Genomic DNA, 18192 nt, shown 5'->3' with positions numbered 1-18192 from the left:
AGTTCATTTTTAAGAGTGTAGGCTTCTTACTTGTCTTGTGGTGTTTAGTAATAAGTGTCTTTGAAAAAGCAACGATTTTGTGAAATATAATGTTTCGCTAGTTTCGAGCAAAAGAAATAAAAATATAACTAATGTACATGTATAATGCTTCATATGTTCTGCCCTGGTGTCTTAATTATCGACACTGACAACACTCGCGAATGACATTGTTGCTTCGTGTAGCTCGATGGAAGACAAAAGAATGACATTCGGTTGGACTGTCATTCGTCGGGAGTGCCATGTGTGGTTTGCGGTGTGACAGGGGTGTTACTTGCGATAGCAGAAGGGGAGTTACGTGGAGCCACTGCTGACTCGAACGCTACGACCGGACGACATATATCGTCTTGGCCGATATGGAAGGAATCATTTCTCAAGCAGTTAGGAGACAGATAACTTAGCGCTGATCCAGTAGCAAGCAATGGCAACAAACTGCACACAAAATAATGGGAAACACACGGCCTCCAAGCTGAAGATCCGTAAGTGTCCATTGACAATAACTGACAATGAACGTATAGAATACATACATCAAGGACTGAAGGACCACAGGAGGCTACATCAATCACCATACAGAGTGCAAAGACGCTAGACGAACTCATTGCAATTGTCACAAAAGTGGTCAGGCCTCCAGATCATCTGCGCACGTCGAAAAAGCTGCCTACTTTGGAAAATGGGCAAAAACTTACTCAGCACTGATCCGTCCGAAGGTACCGTTCCCGACAAGACGGTAGCACCCCCTGAACGAATCAGTTCATTAGCCCCTGATGAACAAGAGGCTCGGTACACTGCCATAACGGAATATGGGGCACCAACATTCAGAACGGGCCAATATTTGAAGAACTGTTTGTTACAACTGCAACAGAACAGGGCACCTCACAAGTAAGTGTCTACAACCTAAAAAACCCAAGCAAGACCCCGAAGGCTTCACCCCAATAACAACTCGAGCCAACTAGCATTCGATGAATTAATGCAGCATCTTGATGACAGGTGTTTCGTGGCATGCTGAAAGCGCGCGATCAATCAACTCGGCTAAGCATAGATGAGGGAGAATGTCGGTTGTCCATTGGCGGGAAGCCAGAAGTGTAAAGCTTTATTATGGGACCGGGCCCGTACAATGCCGGGCCTAGGTCGGTCTCGAGCCTATTGCTACCCCTCTGTTAGATAACCACGGTCAAGTTTTACAGCCTCATACACTGGGCCGGGCCAGCTATCCAGTACATTTCTTGGGCTCGGGCCGAGCTTGGGCCGGGAAACTTGGGACCCTCCTGGCTGGGGCAAGCCCGGGCTAGGTATGTAGCCGCCGTGCCGAGCACGGGCGGGTTAATCAAGGGAAGGCCGGGCCCGGGCCGGGTGTAAAAATGCGGCCCGTGCAGTGTTCTATTGGGGGTTTAAAACATCGAATAGATAAATTGTCTAAGTTACACATCCTTATGGTACTTTTTAATACCACAGAATGGGCGTATTTACTAATTTACGTCTATCCGACACTCCGTATACAAGTCTATACTATATATCATCCATGATAATTGTTATATTGCGGAACGGTTAGTGTCCGACGACTTCTGTATGATGTCTCTGATGTCGAGCACAACATCGCTGATGCCATAGCTGGAGAGGGTGGTCGACTCGGATCCATATATCTCCCCCAACTTGCTGAGCACCGGTTTGAGACTGTTGCGACCCATATGAACGGGGCTGTGACGAGAGCTGCTTTCTTCTGCTCTTCTTCTATGCGATTTTCTTCCAAGCGGAAGAGGGGCTATCCTGCGTCAAAATGTGTGCACAATAAATGGGGCCTGAAATGACTGATGAAACGTAGCAGTTGATGAGGCGACTGAACGCGGTGGAACGTATACACAACGCAAGCCTCACGACGCCCACGTGTATCATTCAATATTGAATGATAGCAGTTGAAGAGAAGGGAGCAGCAATGGCAGTTTTCTCCAACTGCCGTTATTGAATTGATTTTTTTCGAGTAAACGTACGCGCATGCGCAGCCAGCTGCAGGCGGCGAAGATAATGGGCTTCCAGGCTACGTCAGCTTTTGGGGTACAAACTTGATCACGCTTTGATTACTCCTTAACGCGCTTTCTTTCCTTATTCTTCCATTGCTGTACTTTTCCAAGGCGGCGTGCCGGTTTCGTATAACCGTCGCCATGATTACTGGGGGAAAACACGACGTTCAACATTTCGCTGCTAGGGGCGACGTGAACTTGGAAATGATAGGGTGCGTGAATACTAGCTTCCGCAACCAGCAGACCACAATTAGGAACACAGACACGTAAGCCTCGCACGCCCACAAATTAACGAATTCAAACAACATGGGATAAAGAGGTGCTGACGTCAGGAACGAAACCTGGGTATCCTGACCTCCGGTCGTGTCTGTGGTGTGCTTGAGTTCACGACCTCCTCTATACTAGAGATCTGGACAAATGGCAATCGCCTATGGGTCATGGGTTAATTAAAACATCCCTTTGGGCTTGTTGGTGACAGACTAAACCTTCCAGTAGTAACAGACCTTCCATGTGGCATGTCAGTAAAGTTGTTGAAAGTGAGCGCTCGATGTTGTGCGTGTCTTGTGTTCGTCCTGTTTTTAGCGCTTTTACGTTATGAAGGTCATGGGTTAGTTACGGTAGTGGCCGCTGCAAGCAACACATAGCATTATTTGGGACCTGTTAAAGAAATATTATCTATCTACTAAAGAAATAGCGGTTAGCATACCTTACCGGAGATTAGAACACACACTGACACCAGGTTCGATTCCTGGTATCAGTCTTTTCCCTGACTTGTTTGAATTCGTTATACCAGCATTCATGGGCTAAAGCTCAATCTAGCAACTGAGCTGGAGCATGAGCGAACAAACGGAGAGCAGAATATGTACCCTTGTCATACATGCAGTTTTAACCGCTGTTACGCATAACCACCATTAGCCGAAGAAGCCGCGGTTATCGTGAACCACAGTTTGTTGATGTCACACGGGAGTTTGTGACATGTTAGCCGTGATCACGTGATTGTGACACAAGCGCCAGATATATTGTGATTACGTTGTATATCATGAGAAGAAAAAAGCATATTGCTAATTAAAAAGTTTAACGATCATTAAGTACACGGTACGCGCATGTTTATTTCGGCGAAATGTCATTACACGCGAATTGACGTCACGCGAATAATGCCGTTACTGGGTTCGACCCCCCACGGCTGGGACGTTCGTCGTTCTTTAAGATATGAAAACTCACTCGAACATATTGAATTTTTTGACAGCCTCCGGTAACCTGGCTGCTTTCGTTTCCGGCACGCAGGTGACGAGGATGCCAGCGACCAGACAGCAGACACCGTACAGGACTGGTGGTCCGACACTAGGCAGTGTCCACTATAAGGGAAGACAAGAACTTATCGGAAAATATCCTCGCTGACACAAAAGCACCTCGATATTTAGAATCGCACATCAATCACGTCACAGTCGCTTGGACACACCAGCGTGCAGCTACAACGTGTGTAATGAAACTCATATAAACCCTTCTCGTAACGATACGAAGGACATTACCAGATGTTGCGCGAGAGTAGCGCAGATCATTCCGCTCCTGCTGCAGACAAAGCCGCAACAGACAGCGATGGTTCTCACAGCTGTGGGGTTCACTTCGGCGATAACGAGCACCACCACACTCTGTGCAACGCCGATCCCCAACAGTTCCAGGGCGTCAGTCAGAACAGTTGGAACGGCGCTTCCTTCATCTGCAATGGAAGGCAAAACTTGCTTGTAGGTTGCTAAGCTTCGGTGGATTGTAAGACCCAGGGAAATTTGATTCGAGACATTTCCTCTTTTTTTCTTCCGTGGCATTTTGAAGTGCCTGCTCTGATAAAGATGCTGTTACCTTAACACAAAAATAAAAGGAACGAGATTCGTCCGTTGCGTCGTTCGAAGATTTATGAGCAAAAGAAACCGCACCTTCCCTCTCCAGACGAACGTCGGCACAGTTCCCCCTGAAGTCGGCCAAGGACGCGTACTATACCCCCGTGTCCTTCCTGCTGTCCCTTCTTCGTCTGTCCACATCTCTACGCCGCTCAAAGCTACAGTTGCTTCGCGGCGCTAAACGGAATCAAGAACTTTCCCTCTCCATCTTAAAAAGGACCATAATGTGAAGCGCTCTCTCTCTGTGGTGTGTTACTACCGAGCGATCTGCCCGCTGTTGTAACCGCACGTTGCTCGGGGAGACCGTGCGCCCTGGACAGACTTCACAGAGGAACTGTGCCGGCATTTGCCTTACAGCATCTGGAGATCGAACACTCTGGGAAAGAGCCCAGAGCACGGCCTGCAGCGGAGCGCTCTCTCATTGGTCTCCGCGAACGATTTGTCCAATCACCGTGAGGGAGATCGCATGAGGAGGCCAATCAGAGGCCTCTCGAGCTTCCTGAGCAGAAGAGGGAAGGCGTGCATTGCGATTTCTCTCGCTGCCATTTTCAGAAAAATGATTGTGCCGAAAGAAAAAGCGCGAGGAAATGGTCTTGGAAAAATGGCGGATATGGGGGACATTTTTGTGGCTCCCGCTCCTCTTAAGTGCGAGGGAAATGAATCTCGTTCTTCGGCGTACTTAGAGGGACGTCGCATCCATCGCGGTCGATTCTGAAACTAGAATGTCGTTTTACTTCTCGTTCGTCACCGTCAATAACGCCGAATATCCGACGCGAATTAGTGGAGTTGTTTCCGCGCAGATGACAGGTGTTGATAGTATGCCTGAATTCCCTCTCTGGAAATCAGAGAACACGTCAATCGGACAAGGCCAATCAGTGAGCGCCCTTTGGCGCGGTTAAAGCAAGAGTTCTCAAAGGGCCCTTGGCGACCAATCAGCGTGCGGGAGGGACGGCGTCTGCAGGTCGCGGAGGAATCTGTGACCGGATTGTGCAATGTTATTTCTGGCTAGCGTCCTACATGCTTGCATAGCCAGGTGCGTAATACCGTGTTCCACGCAACATGCTCGCGTCAAAACTCACACTCCTAAACGAAAGTCGGCGTAGCTTTTCACTTAGCGTATTGCGGTGCGAACGCCAAGCAGACGACCTCGGAGGCAATCGCCTGCGCTGCGCTCTGATTCGTGTGCCTGACCTACGTCATCATAATTTTACTATCGCTGGGGCTTCTTTGGGAGCAGGAGGAGTGCGAATCTTCAAAAGCAGTCTATTTAATACGTCAGCTGGTTTCGGAAGAGAAACTCGGCCAAGTTGATTGTGAAGTGGTGACGAACATTACGGTACCGGTCTCATACAAACGTCTCCCGATGCGATAGTCCCTTTAAGGGCAAGTGAAGTGTGCGTTTCCGTCACAAAAATGGCCTCCAAATCTGTCGTCTTTCCACTACCACTTCCACGTGCTATACTAGCTCGATCCTATTTTCTGAATCCGGCGACGTCATCAGCACACCAAAGGGAACAGATTCTATATTTCATAATTAAACACTTTTTATTAGTGGAAACTAAACAGGGCTGCACGGCAGATGGTCACATGTGCGGCCATAAGGTGACTCACTTAGCCACGAACATATAGCATATTATTGTAATTAATAAAAAGAAGCATTTATTTGTTTTTTTTAAAGATCCTGACCATAGTTAGCATGGACATCTGCCCTGCTAGAGCCCGACAATGTTGCCCTGTGGGCAACGTAGCGTATCTTCGTTACGTGGAGCAAAAGTATACGGTTAGGTAGCAAGCGAGCTACTGATAAGTGTCCATGATAGCAAAACCCCGAGACGCGGGACTTTCAGACGTTGTGCGAATTGTGTTTGTGTTGTGTGCATGCCCTTCCTTGTCTTTCCCCTCGGGGTTTTCGCTATCATGAATAGAGGTGTGCTTTTCCGCGAAATAAACGTGCAAAAGACCGGACTTCCAGTGCGTTTAATTTGAGGACCGTCCTTTCAACAATTATGTATCATGCACTTGATATCTACCAAATGTAAAGTGCGATTAAAGGTCCACAAACGTTTACGCGTTTTTCTTCTTTATGTTTCAGTAGTCGTGAATCCTGTAACTTCTGCAACTCGGCTGCACGCCCCTGTAGTGCGGGTGTGCAGATATACCCGCACGACCCGCGGGTGCGGGCAGTTCCACCAAATCACGTGCGGGTGTGGATCGAGAAGGGTTCGGGAAAGCCTCTAATCACGGACGCGAAAAAGCAACGTACAAAGAGCAACTTCTTGCTTTTTCTAACTAAGCCTATGAAACCCACCGCCTCGAAAGAATACGTCCAGCGAACAGGAGAACGCAGTTAGAAACATGGCACAGGTCAGGGTCCGTGTCCGTCCCAGGTATTCCATTCCACAGTACGTCAACGTGGCAATAGGCAGGAAGGTGAGGAGAGTCACCAGCATCGTCGTGCTGGGATTCCTCACGACGTAGACGTGGATGCCGTAGTACGTAAGTGAAACGGTGAACCTTGGAAGAATAATGAGACCAAATTACTCCATGGCCGGTTGTCTGCGGCCGTTCATAATTGAATATGATGAGCAGCACGCTGGAGTTGGTCCAGGGCCGTTATGATATCATTCGAGGTGTGTTAGCATTAGAGTCCTCGCTACGAAGGAATCGCGGCGTAGTCTGTCTGTAGCCACTGCGCGGCGCGCATGTTCGGTGAGTGGAGAGGGAAGTAGGGAAAGAGGACGCGTGGAGAGCGCGACGCGGCGCGTCGGCACGGCAGTGCAGCTGTGGTGCTCGACAGGTTCACACTTGTCTGCGTGTGCGCGCCATGGGTTATGAAAGCGGCGCGGAGGATCGGCGGCGAAAGGAGGCTGAGGCTGCGAGACGGCGCCGCCAAGCTGAAACGGAGGAAGCCCGAAAGGCTCGTTTTGTTGCGGATACCGACGTGCGTTAGCGTTGTGTAGGGTCATGTGAAGGGTTATGCAAACGTTTGTGAAGGGTTGTGTAGCGTTCTGAAGGGGAGTCCCCAAAGGGTTTTCCAAGATTTCATGCCAAGGCATTTTCGTCGGATACACCAATGAATCGACCATGTTTTTTTATTACAGATCTTTAAAAAAAGGAGCCCACATGGAAGCCCTTTTTGCGTCCAGACGTGTATGCGGCCATTCACTCTAAGTGAATATGTAGCTGCTGCATTTTACCCTCGTCATCCAAAGATAACTAAGTCATTTATTAGGGGCTTCCATAAGGCTGAGTGCAACAAAAACACACATTGGACGAAGGAGACCAAGACAAGCACTTAGGGGCTTACAGCCGAAACTGAGATAACAGAATGGGAGACAGTTTTCTTTGAAAGATAACAAAACAAATGCTGAAACAAGAACGCGTATTCTAATATGCCACCGCTACATTTTTTTATTCAAATGTGGCGACAGCGCTCGTTCGACATCAGGGGACCACATGCCTTAAAGCGATGGAGATGATTGGAGCAGGTACTAATCTGTTGGACAAAGGAACTACTATGCAATCCTGATAGGCTGCCGACGGCGGATGTCGAGCGTTCCTGAGGCGCGCGTCCTCGGTTACGGCTTATTTGCATAGCAAAATTCGTCGATAGATATTTCAACGCACGTGTTTGTTCCAGGGTGTTTTTTTTATGAAATGGCTTTGAACGATGGTTGTCCCCTATTGTCCACTTTTGCACGAAAGCCTCAAATTAAAGAGTTGATTAATTAGTTTTAGGTAATTAGATATCTTGGAGTGTCACACTTTCTTCGAGAGGATGTCCAAGAGGCCGCTTAACCACCCTAAAAAAAGAACGGTATATATGCTGATCTCCCATGATTCTTTAAATAAAAATCTTTCGCGATATAAAAAAAAAACACCCTGTATACTGGAAGGAGGGCTGCAATCCGCCCAAAGCACCGCTGCGACTTTGTTTTGTCAGTCAGCTCAAATCATGCGGAATATCCCTGCAGGCTTTCCCGTTCCCCGGTGACCGGATCCGTGTCTACAAGCTCTCAGTCTCTGTTACCGTCGTCCCACTTCCTTTCCCACTAGGAAAACGGGTAAGGAGGTGGAGATCTGAGAGGGACGAAGGAGCTTGCTCAGCCCGTGATCTTCAGAGTGCAATAGCTCCGTTACCCGGGATAGCATAACGCCTTGATGTGCATAAATCAATACACGTAACTCAATATTTGAAACGTGACTTCTTCGAAGGGTGGAAATGCCTTCACAAACCCTTTAATGGCTCAGCGTGTAGGATCGTGAGTATATCCTTCATCCTGGGCGGCATTGACCAGCTGAATGTGTGAGGACATTTCCTATGCCAAATGATGTCTGCGGTCTACCTGATGTATGACCATTGTCGTTACTCCGATTAAAAAGATAGCGCTCTATCGACATTGAAAGAATCATTCGAGTAGAAAGCAAACCACTTACCAAGAGTAGAAAAGAATTACGTTTGCGCATCTTAAACTTGGAGCAAGAAGAACGCTCAGTAATTCAACTCTCAACATTTCGGAGTACTTCTCTTCTTCCTGTAATTGCACATCCATATTTACTGTATGCTCACCGTGAACGTTTCTGACAGTCCTCTCGACTCCTCGATGACCCACATTCTGCATTATATCCTTACCATATCATGAGGTGTACGGTTATCGTGCGTTTCATAACAGAGCACGAAAGACACACCCGTTTCTCACCTTTTCAAGGTCAAGGCGAATGCTCCGCCAGAGCTCCATAGTATGTTCGGGCTTAGTTCCGTTAATCCTGCCAATAGTGAGAACCACTTTTTCGGCTTTGCTCAGATTCCAGCGGGATATGAGCCACCGTGGAGATTCTTGGATCCATCTATTGCATAGACGGGATGGTTCATGAAGGAGTTCGGCATTTTGAGGCCCAACCGCACGCTGCGTTTTTCGAGCGGCAGATCGACAGACTTTTCTCAGCGGCAGGCGACCCTGTTGTGAGAAACGCTTACATCTAACCTAATAGTAGACCGACCGGATGTTAACCTGATACTACTCTCTGATTGGGCAGGCAGGCGTGGGCGACATTTCCGCCTCTTGCGATCGAGATCTGTCCGTCTCAAACGTCAAGGACCGCTTCCGGTCTCTATTGTTCTGCACCGCCGGGCTAGGCTGCTGTCACGAAACGGAGCCGTGCGCCGCTGAGAAAACGCCTCACGCGGCTGGGCCTTTATGGTATCTTGGACGGGATCGTCAAAACGGTATAGATCTAGGGCAAAACATGTTGGATTGTTCACTTACGGAAATCCTAAGACGAGCGTCGTCGTAGGCACCATGAGCAACAGTTGGAAGAGGCGCCAGCCAAGATTCAAACTATGGGCTACTCGGACAGAGGCTGTACCCGCACCATAACCACCCGCCATGACGATGGCGTACAACCCTCGGTTCGACACTGCCACCACTTCGATAACTGCAGGTAGTGAAAGTCTCATAATGTCATAATGAACACTGGTCGGGACGCCCTCATTTACGCCCTGAAAGAGGTTGACATTGTTTCTTGCTGACTCAGTAGCTGGATTGGGGAAGTTGTTACTGTGTTCAAAGACAAGTAAGAGGAACCATACACAGGGCGTCGCACATAAATTGAGTTGCGCATCAGGAGAAATGACGGCTATATTATACGAGAATTAAACAGCAGGAAATATGTTGACAGATATCTGGCAGAGTATTTTATTCAAAACTAAGGCTTCGAATGGCTTCTAAATGTCAACTGACAGCGCGCGCGACAACAGGGCTCTGGAGCGCGCCCTCAGGTGACGCTCCTAACCTGGGGCCCCGTAGAATTTTGCCCAGGTCTAACTGCTCCGATTATAGGTTGTGTTACTTGGTAGTACTTGGTATTCACTTACAAACACAGGCTTTACATTAGCATAGTAAAGGCATCGTGTGGGCTCACTCGGGCTCTCATGGGCTGCGTTCCCAATCCTCCCCTTGAAATCGGGCTTCTTTGTAGCAGCATTGTGCCAGTCCTGTGTGCCTGTTCTTCAAGATATTGGTACCGATGGAAAGCTACAGTTGTGAGCTAGGGTGGTACAGAGCTCGTTTCGCGATCGGTAGCATGGTTACGATACTATAAAGCCAAAATATAACTTGGTTATGAGTGCGGTTTGTAGAAAGATTAGACGAAAACGAAAGAAAGCTACACTCTGTGGTTTGTTGAATCGTGCTCTATCGTGATATGAGAAACTAGGTGCCGAGTAACATTTTTGGTATACAAGTGTCAGGTGGACGAGAAATACCAGAATGGAAGCTTACGTAGCACGTAGAGAGGGAGTGCGAGGGCACTCACTGCACTTGCCACGAAGAAGCGAAGCACAATATAGAACGCGATGTTGGTAGCGTTGCCGATGGAGATGCAAAACACAATGACCGCTATGCAACTGACCATGGCGACTGGCTTCCGGCCGATACTGAAAACGTGAGAAAATATGCACTGGACGATTATAATAGGCGGTAATGCGAAATTTGAGTGCAACTGTTGAGCTTGAGCTCTGGACACATAGTACTTTCTTCGGGTAGCACTCATATCCCAGTTCGTTAACTAACTGCCGCGATTTTGCGGCCGCAGGGTTCCAGTCGCAAATTTGGAGCCCGGCTCACCAAATTGCAACCACATGCGTTCCGCCTTCCCAAACGTGCCCTCCTCCTCATACCCTCTTCACTGTGCCCGAACGCTTTCCCGCTGGTTTCCTCCTCAAGCTCTCCCTTATATTCATCCTTCGCTTCGTTCCTCGTTCGCTGTGCCGGTTACGACGCTCCTCAGCGCTTTAAATTCAACAACTTCATTTAAATGATGAGTGGGGAGTTACATGGAAAGGGCTTATCGGACAAACGCATACAGGCTCCCTGCGTACCCCACGTTATATCAAGGTCCCCCGTCGGACTTTCCCTGGTTAAATACCTACCGCAAACTGACAACGTAATAATGAAATGTCATTTTTTATGATTCAAGGAGAAATCGCGTGCTATCTGAGTGAAATGAGAGAGAGAAATCAAAAATCTATTCCGAAGATAGATATTGTGTTCTACCAGAAAAGGTCTGTTCCAGGTGATAACGTCCAATGCATGTCTATAGCCAAATATTCCCTGCACGAGTTCACAAGAGCAGCGAACCCGGAAAGGCTGCAGACCGTCCTTCTGCGAATGTCCACTGGCAGAATTGTCGGGCCAATTTTCATAAAGTGTGTCGGTAACGACAGGTTATTGGTGTACCTACCTGTCCGATAGAATGCCAGAAATAATGAAGCCCACAATGGAACCAAGCAGGTAGACGACAGTGGTGGCTGGAACAAACCACGCTCTATCGCATACCAAGTTCCACTGTGAAAGAAAAAACAAAAACAAAATTTAGTGTCTGCTCCTGTACGGACATGAAACACACGTTCCTCTAGAGCAGGAATTGCCAAGTTCACTCACGATCTCTCGTCGTTTCTATCCGTACGTGTTAGTTTACATGATGCAAAGTAGCTGCTCTGAGGCTGAAACACACTAACAAACACAGAAACAATAGGAGCTTCAACGGTGCTTAAGAACATGAGCAATTGAAATGCGGTAGTCGTCGAGAAAGCTAGAGAGCTGCGAGAGTCCAATCACACACCTCTCGGGGGCCAGTCGCGTGCGCTACCCACTACGCTACGCTGGCCTCCACTTTCCATAGAAATCATAAGGAAAGAAGTCAGAAGGAAAGATTGAGTACAGAAGATAGCACTAAGAACAGACGACCACTGAAAAGATGTAGACGGGACGAGCGCTCCTCCCATCCACATCTCTGTGGTCGTATGTTCTTAACGCTATCTTCTGTACTGCAATGCACCAACTAGTCCATCAACGTATACTGCTTGGAAAGATTCAACAATGGGGGTGAGCAAAGGACTTGAACACAGGCGATACCTCCTGCCAACATCGAAGTCTGACAGCCGCCATGGTCGATATACTGTGGATGCGGCCACGGCCTTTCAAGGCCATGAATGCCTGTACGCCTCGCTGTTCCTGCTACCCAATCCAATCCAATCTATGTTTCTTCTTTGTGCATAAATCGTTGAAATACTGCTTTCATCTTAACATCCGCCTGCTAAGTCTCGTGTGCATGCTATGCAAATACAAAGAAGAAAAAAGAATCCAGGCCACAATTTCTATCAAAGAATGGCAGTTGATGACACCCCAAGTAGGTGCACCTCTTCAGCTGCTACTACATGGAAGTTGTGTTCGTTCGCCCCTTACTTTTCTTTTCCTCAGCTATAGACCATTCTAACCTACCCTCGAACCGTGTTTCCGTTCCCTCGGCAACAGGTGGGTTTTGTTTTCTTCTGGACTGCTAGACCGTGGTTGCTGCCGTGTGTGGGAGTGATCGTGGGTTTAAACTCCGCAGTTTTCCTCCACGTGGAGTGCGTAGTGTAGTACGCGTTTAAAACAGTCCGCAATGCATAGCGTTCTCCGTGAAAAGCAGCGGGTGGCACCTTCACTTCACAGCATACCACGCTCCTAGCCAACCATCATGACAACCACCATGACATCATGCTGTGCCATCATGACAACCATCCATGCCATCATGACAACCGTCATCACCCGAATGATATCGTTGTCTCCTCGGATTTGCTGGAAAAGGGAGGCTTAGTCATTTTTTGTGACAATTATATGAACGGCATTAAGTGTCACAAATAGGCGTTCGCCTCCCACTTTAAACAAATCGGGAGAATGAACGATGTCATTCGAGATGGTCGTTGGCTAGGAGTGTGCTATGATGTGAAGTTCATTTTGAAGAGTGTGATAGAGTAGTAGTAGTAGTAGTAGACGAGGCATTTAAACGAAGGTCGAACACAACCCCCATTTGCGTACTTCAATCGAATAATGGCAGTTGAGGAAAAGACACCAGCAGTGGGATTCGAACACACACCCTCCGATTTCCGGTCCGAGATCCTACCATTCTACATGCGCGCACGGTGATCTTTTGTTTATGTGTCGTCATATGGTAAGATCTAGAGCACTGTCGATCCTACGCTCACCTCTTCTACGATGGTTCCAAAATGGCGGGAGCTTTCGTACAGCCATTTCGTGCAAGCCACGACGGAGCTGTTGTCCGTCCCGTTGAGCATCTGGCACTGGCTGTACTTGCCGTCCTCGTCAACGGGGATGCTCATGTTCTTCCAGTCCTCTTCACTGACTTGAATGCCGTCAGGAGGAGCGCACCAATGGTTCACACCAGGAGAGGTGACCAAAGGCATCATGTTGTTTGCCCCCATTACGAATGCTGCTAGACTTCCATAGAGTAAACTCATCCGCTGGTAGATGCCGTCCTTGGTTACGAAGCCAACTTCACGAGAAGTTGACGGAGAAAGCGAAGTTAATTCCTTCGTAAGAGGCACCATTCTCTCCGGTGGTGGTGCTGAACGCGGTTCGACTTCCTGCAAAGGGAAAGAGTTATCGACATTCAAACACAGACATACAGGTAGCAGGCAGTACTGAGTTTTACTGTATCGAGACGCTAGAAAAGTAGAAAATCGAGCGAACTGTGAGGAAACATTAAGGACGAGCACCGCTGCTATTTCGAACAGTGACTGTTTTTGTTCTGGGTAACCTCCAGTGAGTAGCGTAGCCAGAAAAATACTTCGGGTGGGGTCGTACGGGTACTTTGGGAGAGTGCATTTCGCCCTGGTACTACCTCTCAAAAAATGCACTACAAAGGCTACGGTACCATCTCTGACCGGCAGTCAGAGTGTGTGGGTTCGAATCCCACAGCTGGTGCCTTTTCTTTAACTGTCATGATTCAGCAAGGGTGCGATTTCGGGGAGGGGGGGGTTGATCTCCCGTCGCCCCCACGCTCGCTACGCTGCTGCCTCCAGACGTCCTATCGTACCCATGATCTATTTAACGCGTCATTCCTAAGCCTTTAAATACCGTGCCAGAAATGAAGACGGTACCCAGAAGAACAGACTGCTGGAAATGTCGGCCTCTCTCTTCCTGAGGCCCTTCCCTTTAGCAAAATTGAGATGGGTTTGGTTAATAGTAGGTCAGTATCAAATGATTTCACCACACTCTTCTATGGTTCACTAAGGGGGCGTTCACACGGGCCGATTTTCAGCACCAACTCAGACCGAAGCAACGTCTTTGGACGAACTTCAAGACTGTACAGTCTCCACGTTCACACGTACCAACTCGTTAGCTCCGCCCACAACCAACCTTACGGCAATCGGGGTGTATGGGTTCAAATCCAACCGCTGATGACATCTTTTTAACTGTCATTAATCAAAACGAAGTCATTTCACTTCGCCAGAAGGTCACCAGTATCTCAAAAAATGCCTATTGATATGTTTATATGGTGCTAGCAACCATAAAAAATGTACCCCTGTAGGATTTGAACCCATGCCAGGCAGTACGACAGAAACGAAATCGCTTCACGCCCTCGAGGGTCACGTGGCAATGCTCCTCGAGTTGATTGGTTAGACCACCACCAACTCTCCGAAGTTATCGCTCGGCGACCGATTCCCACCAACTCGAGTTGGTCATGGTCGGTGATGTCGGACGACTGCCACCAAGTCCAAAGCCGCCGCAACATAGCTTGACATTAGTGACCTGAAGGGAGTTCCGATGGCGAACAGTGCATGGGCTCTTAATTCCGTGGCGCGCCCTTTATTGCTAAATGAATGTGAATGAGTTTATTGTGCCCAAGAACGGCCGCAAGAGCCTTGGTGCTTGCGCACTCTCAAACTACAGTAATGTATACATATACAGCAACACACGCTAATGATATGAAGGAAATTGAAGTAAGGCAATAATTCAAGGAACGATGAGGTTAAAAGAACATTATACATACCAAAGAAAAACATATGGGGGACGTAACAAAATTATATAGGAAAGAGGCTCCGAAAGCGCAACAGTTCAGGCAATATTTGAACGAGCACAATGAAGAAGGAAACACAAGGCAACTGGACAACAAAAATTAAGACAGTAGGAACAAATAAGTCGGGCGAGGAAACGCGCCCAGACGCGTGCTTCTATTCCCACTTTCTCTAGAACCGGCGCACCCTATCGCACCCCACCTATTGCTTCTCCTTATCTCCAACGGTATATGTAGTTGACTAGACTGGTAGACCGTGTAGACTAGATTTCCTCGCCTCCATAAGCTGAACATAACTATAGCCGCTAATCCATTCACCATGTGGAGCGTCAACCCAATATCGGTTTGAATTACGGAGATATTAACCAAAAAACCACGGCCAAGGAAAGGCGACTGCTTCGGAGTGAGCAAAGGGTGTAAGTGCATGACGTCTGTTGGATTGCAGAGGGTGTGTCGGGCGACCGTTCGACGTTTTTTTTTTTTTTTCTTTTTCGCGTGAATTGCGCCCGCGTTGAATGCAATACGGCATATATTTCAGATCATAGACATCTTTGGAAGCCGTTGTCCAATGAGAACTCCGATATTTGGAAATCTCTTCGTGAACCCTTTACGAACCCTAAGACGAGTGCTACGACAGAATTTGTGCTGTTTCTTACCACGGCTGATGCTGAAGCAGGGTGTTACCAGAAGAGGGCTCTTCGCAAGGACGGTCCACCGTGCAAAACGAGTAAGCCAACGAACCTGCACACGTAACCCGCGGGGTCCACTTCTTCTTCTTCTTCTTCTTCCACCACTAGGAACAGTGGCCTTCTTCTTCCAAGGAGATGATGGCCCTGAGCTTACTTCATCATCTTCTTCTCCACAGGAAGATGGCCGCGATCCGCACACTTTCGCTATGGCGGGCTAGAAGAAGCCCGCCATACTTTCGCAAACAACGATGTCTCCTTCCTCGTCAATCGCACTTATCGTGGTCGTCTATAGCGTGAACCGATTTTCAGGAACGCACTGATCACCCACTGCCCATATCACCTCGTTTTTTGTGTCTTCGATGACAATATAGAGTTCGAATAGGAAGGGGTCAATAAATTTTCATCACGCCGTCGTATATTTTGTTCGTATAGTTTTTCAGCTGACGCCACCTATCGAGAGGGTATCACCTCCAACAAGTTGGAATCGTCGCCATGATATACCTGCCAGACATACATTGAATTATAATATAAAAAAAAACTACACTACCTTGAATCATGCGGTCAACGGCATTTGTTCTTACTAGTTTTTTGCCACCTCCTGATGTGAATGTCGTGTAACGTAAGTTTAATTATGTAAATTTTTTTGAACTGAAGTCGGAAATTTACCAAGTAAAGGTAACTTTTTACCCCACCAATGTGAAGAGCGTGTCTAATTTACTCAAATTAATGATAGTCGACTGGGATATTCAGGGATAGTACGAACCTCCCGCACCATCGCTTCCTTACTGAGGAAGTGACGGGCCCGAAATTAGGGTAGAAAGCATGGGTGGTACTGACGGATAGCCCGCGCCACCTTCCGCGCTCCGCTCGCAGAGGAACCAACCCTACGTACAACCAAAGTGAAGCCCGAACGAATTCTGCATGGCTCTCGTTAGCTGAGTACGCCCATGCAGCTCCTTTGGGAAACGGCTTTCGTAGTCCGGGGAGGGAAGTTCGTTCGTTAACGCTGCTGGCAGTCATGCGATGACTCAACATCAGCTAACGCCAAAGCCTGCAGCGGATCTCCGTGGCGGCAGCGCAGCCGACGCGGCATCAGGTGGCGATAGCACGTGCACTGCGGACGTCGACCTGAGCGGAGGTGTGGGAGATACGGCATCGACACTTCGTCGAGTTGTCGTCGGACTGTCGCGTGAGCCCTGCGGGCACTGCTGCGACCAGACCAGGCGTCCCTGAAGAGCAGGACTGGGAAACTGCAGGTACCTCGTCATGCTCCGTAGGTTGCAGCTGCGTCGCGGCCTACAACCAATCGGGAGAGGGGAGCTGACCACGGAAAAAAAAAGAACATAAGCTGCTTCGAAGCGTGGAACAGACCTCACCGGTCCTACCGTCCGACCTGCACACCCAAAAGCCATAAGTAAAACTTGGTCTTCTAAACGCACTGACTCGAGCGCCACGTTGGGCGCCAATTGAGGGGAAAGACAGTCCCACTCTCGGGGCTTCCCCGAGTCAGTCGCCCTCCAGAAGAACTACACAAGAACTATTAAGCAGCAAAGAAGTTTTATTGGTGACCTCACCATTGTACCCGCGGCCAGCTCCTCCTCAACGTCGCACAGCAAACCTTACCGGAACCGTTCCGGCCGTGGCTCCCGAGGGGATCTCCCTGCCATCCGTGTGGGCCTTTTTATCCTCTGTTCCTCCGCCTCCGCGCCCTCTTGCGAGTGCACGTGTGCAAACCAGAATGTTTCAGCAACATCGGCCGCGACGACCTCCGGAATCTCGATAGCGCGGTTACCAAGTCCTTGCGCTGCACTGCGTTGCGGCCTGAAAGGCTTCGAAAAGTCCCTACAAAGCTCAAGAGACTGGGGTGCGTTCCTAACCTGCTCGATCGACTTGGGAGTAGGCGCACACCCCCTCCCCCATGTTGCGACATACTCCCACCAATGCAACCTATCGACTCACCGGGTGACGTCATAACCTATCTTACAAAAGTAACTCACCAGCGCCATGACAGACTGGGTTAGGGCAACGCCACCTAGATACAGAAAGTCTGCTCATTGCCTCCTCTCCCTTCTTTGCTACGTGGACTATAAGAGTCAGAATTCGTCTGCTACTTCGGTTCACCGTTCTTCAAGTTCAACGACTCGCAAATGACTGCAGCTCACCTGGAACCTGTAGACTTAAATATTTTGACAAAAAGCGCAAGACAGATTCCAGAAAATGAGTTCTGAGAAAGACTGAGACCGCTTTGCCCTTTACTTTCAAGTTTTCCCATTTAGTACGCTGGGGCGCTCAATCACAACTAGCAGACGACGGTGGTTCGTCTTCATAGACGCCACAGCTGAAGGCACCTTCGTGATTGGCTGTCACTGTTAAAAACCAAGTTCCTGATTGGCTGACTCTTAATTGTTACGTCACATCGACGAGCGCGCAGGCTTTCTGTATCTAGGTGCTGTTAGTTAAGGCGTCCAACTCGTTGATGGTATAGGGAAGGTCGTGCTGAAGACTGCGAGATGGTGGCTTCGAATCCTACCGCCAGTTGTACTGTCTCAGGTATTGCCCGGTTTTTCAGAAGACCTTCCAGACGAACGTCTGCACAGTTCCCCACGAAGTTGCCTCAGGGGGCATACTAACCCATCCATGTCCCCCCCCACTCCTTCCTGCTGTCCTCTCACCATCTGTCCACATCTGCTACAGTCA

The 18192-nt window shown here is 48.6% G+C and overlaps 1 protein-coding gene across 1 annotated transcript; it reads right to left on the bottom strand.

Moving 5' to 3' along the window:
* Positions 1–941: 941 nt before the first annotated feature.
* On the bottom strand, positions 942–15624 carry LOC135378962 (solute carrier family 22 member 3-like). The gene is made up of 11 exons (XM_064612153.1): positions 15463–15624; positions 12975–13373; positions 11189–11292; positions 10228–10382; positions 9214–9382; positions 8647–8794; positions 8384–8481; positions 6255–6460; positions 3581–3768; positions 3273–3406; positions 942–1800 (listed from the first exon to the last, which is right to left on the bottom strand). The coding sequence occupies exons 2-11, from the start codon at positions 13335–13337 to the stop codon at positions 1566–1568; spliced, it is 1800 nt and encodes a 599-aa protein (XP_064468223.1). The 5' UTR covers positions 13338–13373; positions 15463–15624; the 3' UTR covers positions 942–1565.
* Positions 15625–18192: the final 2568 nt, after the last annotated feature.

This window comes from Ornithodoros turicata, chromosome 1, assembly GCF_037126465.1.
Source record: "Ornithodoros turicata isolate Travis chromosome 1, ASM3712646v1, whole genome shotgun sequence".
Taxonomy (NCBI): Eukaryota; Metazoa; Arthropoda; class Arachnida; order Ixodida; family Argasidae; genus Ornithodoros; species Ornithodoros turicata.
The sequence above is the reverse complement of the archived record's forward strand: the minus strand, read 5'-3'. Positions and strand labels throughout refer to the sequence as shown.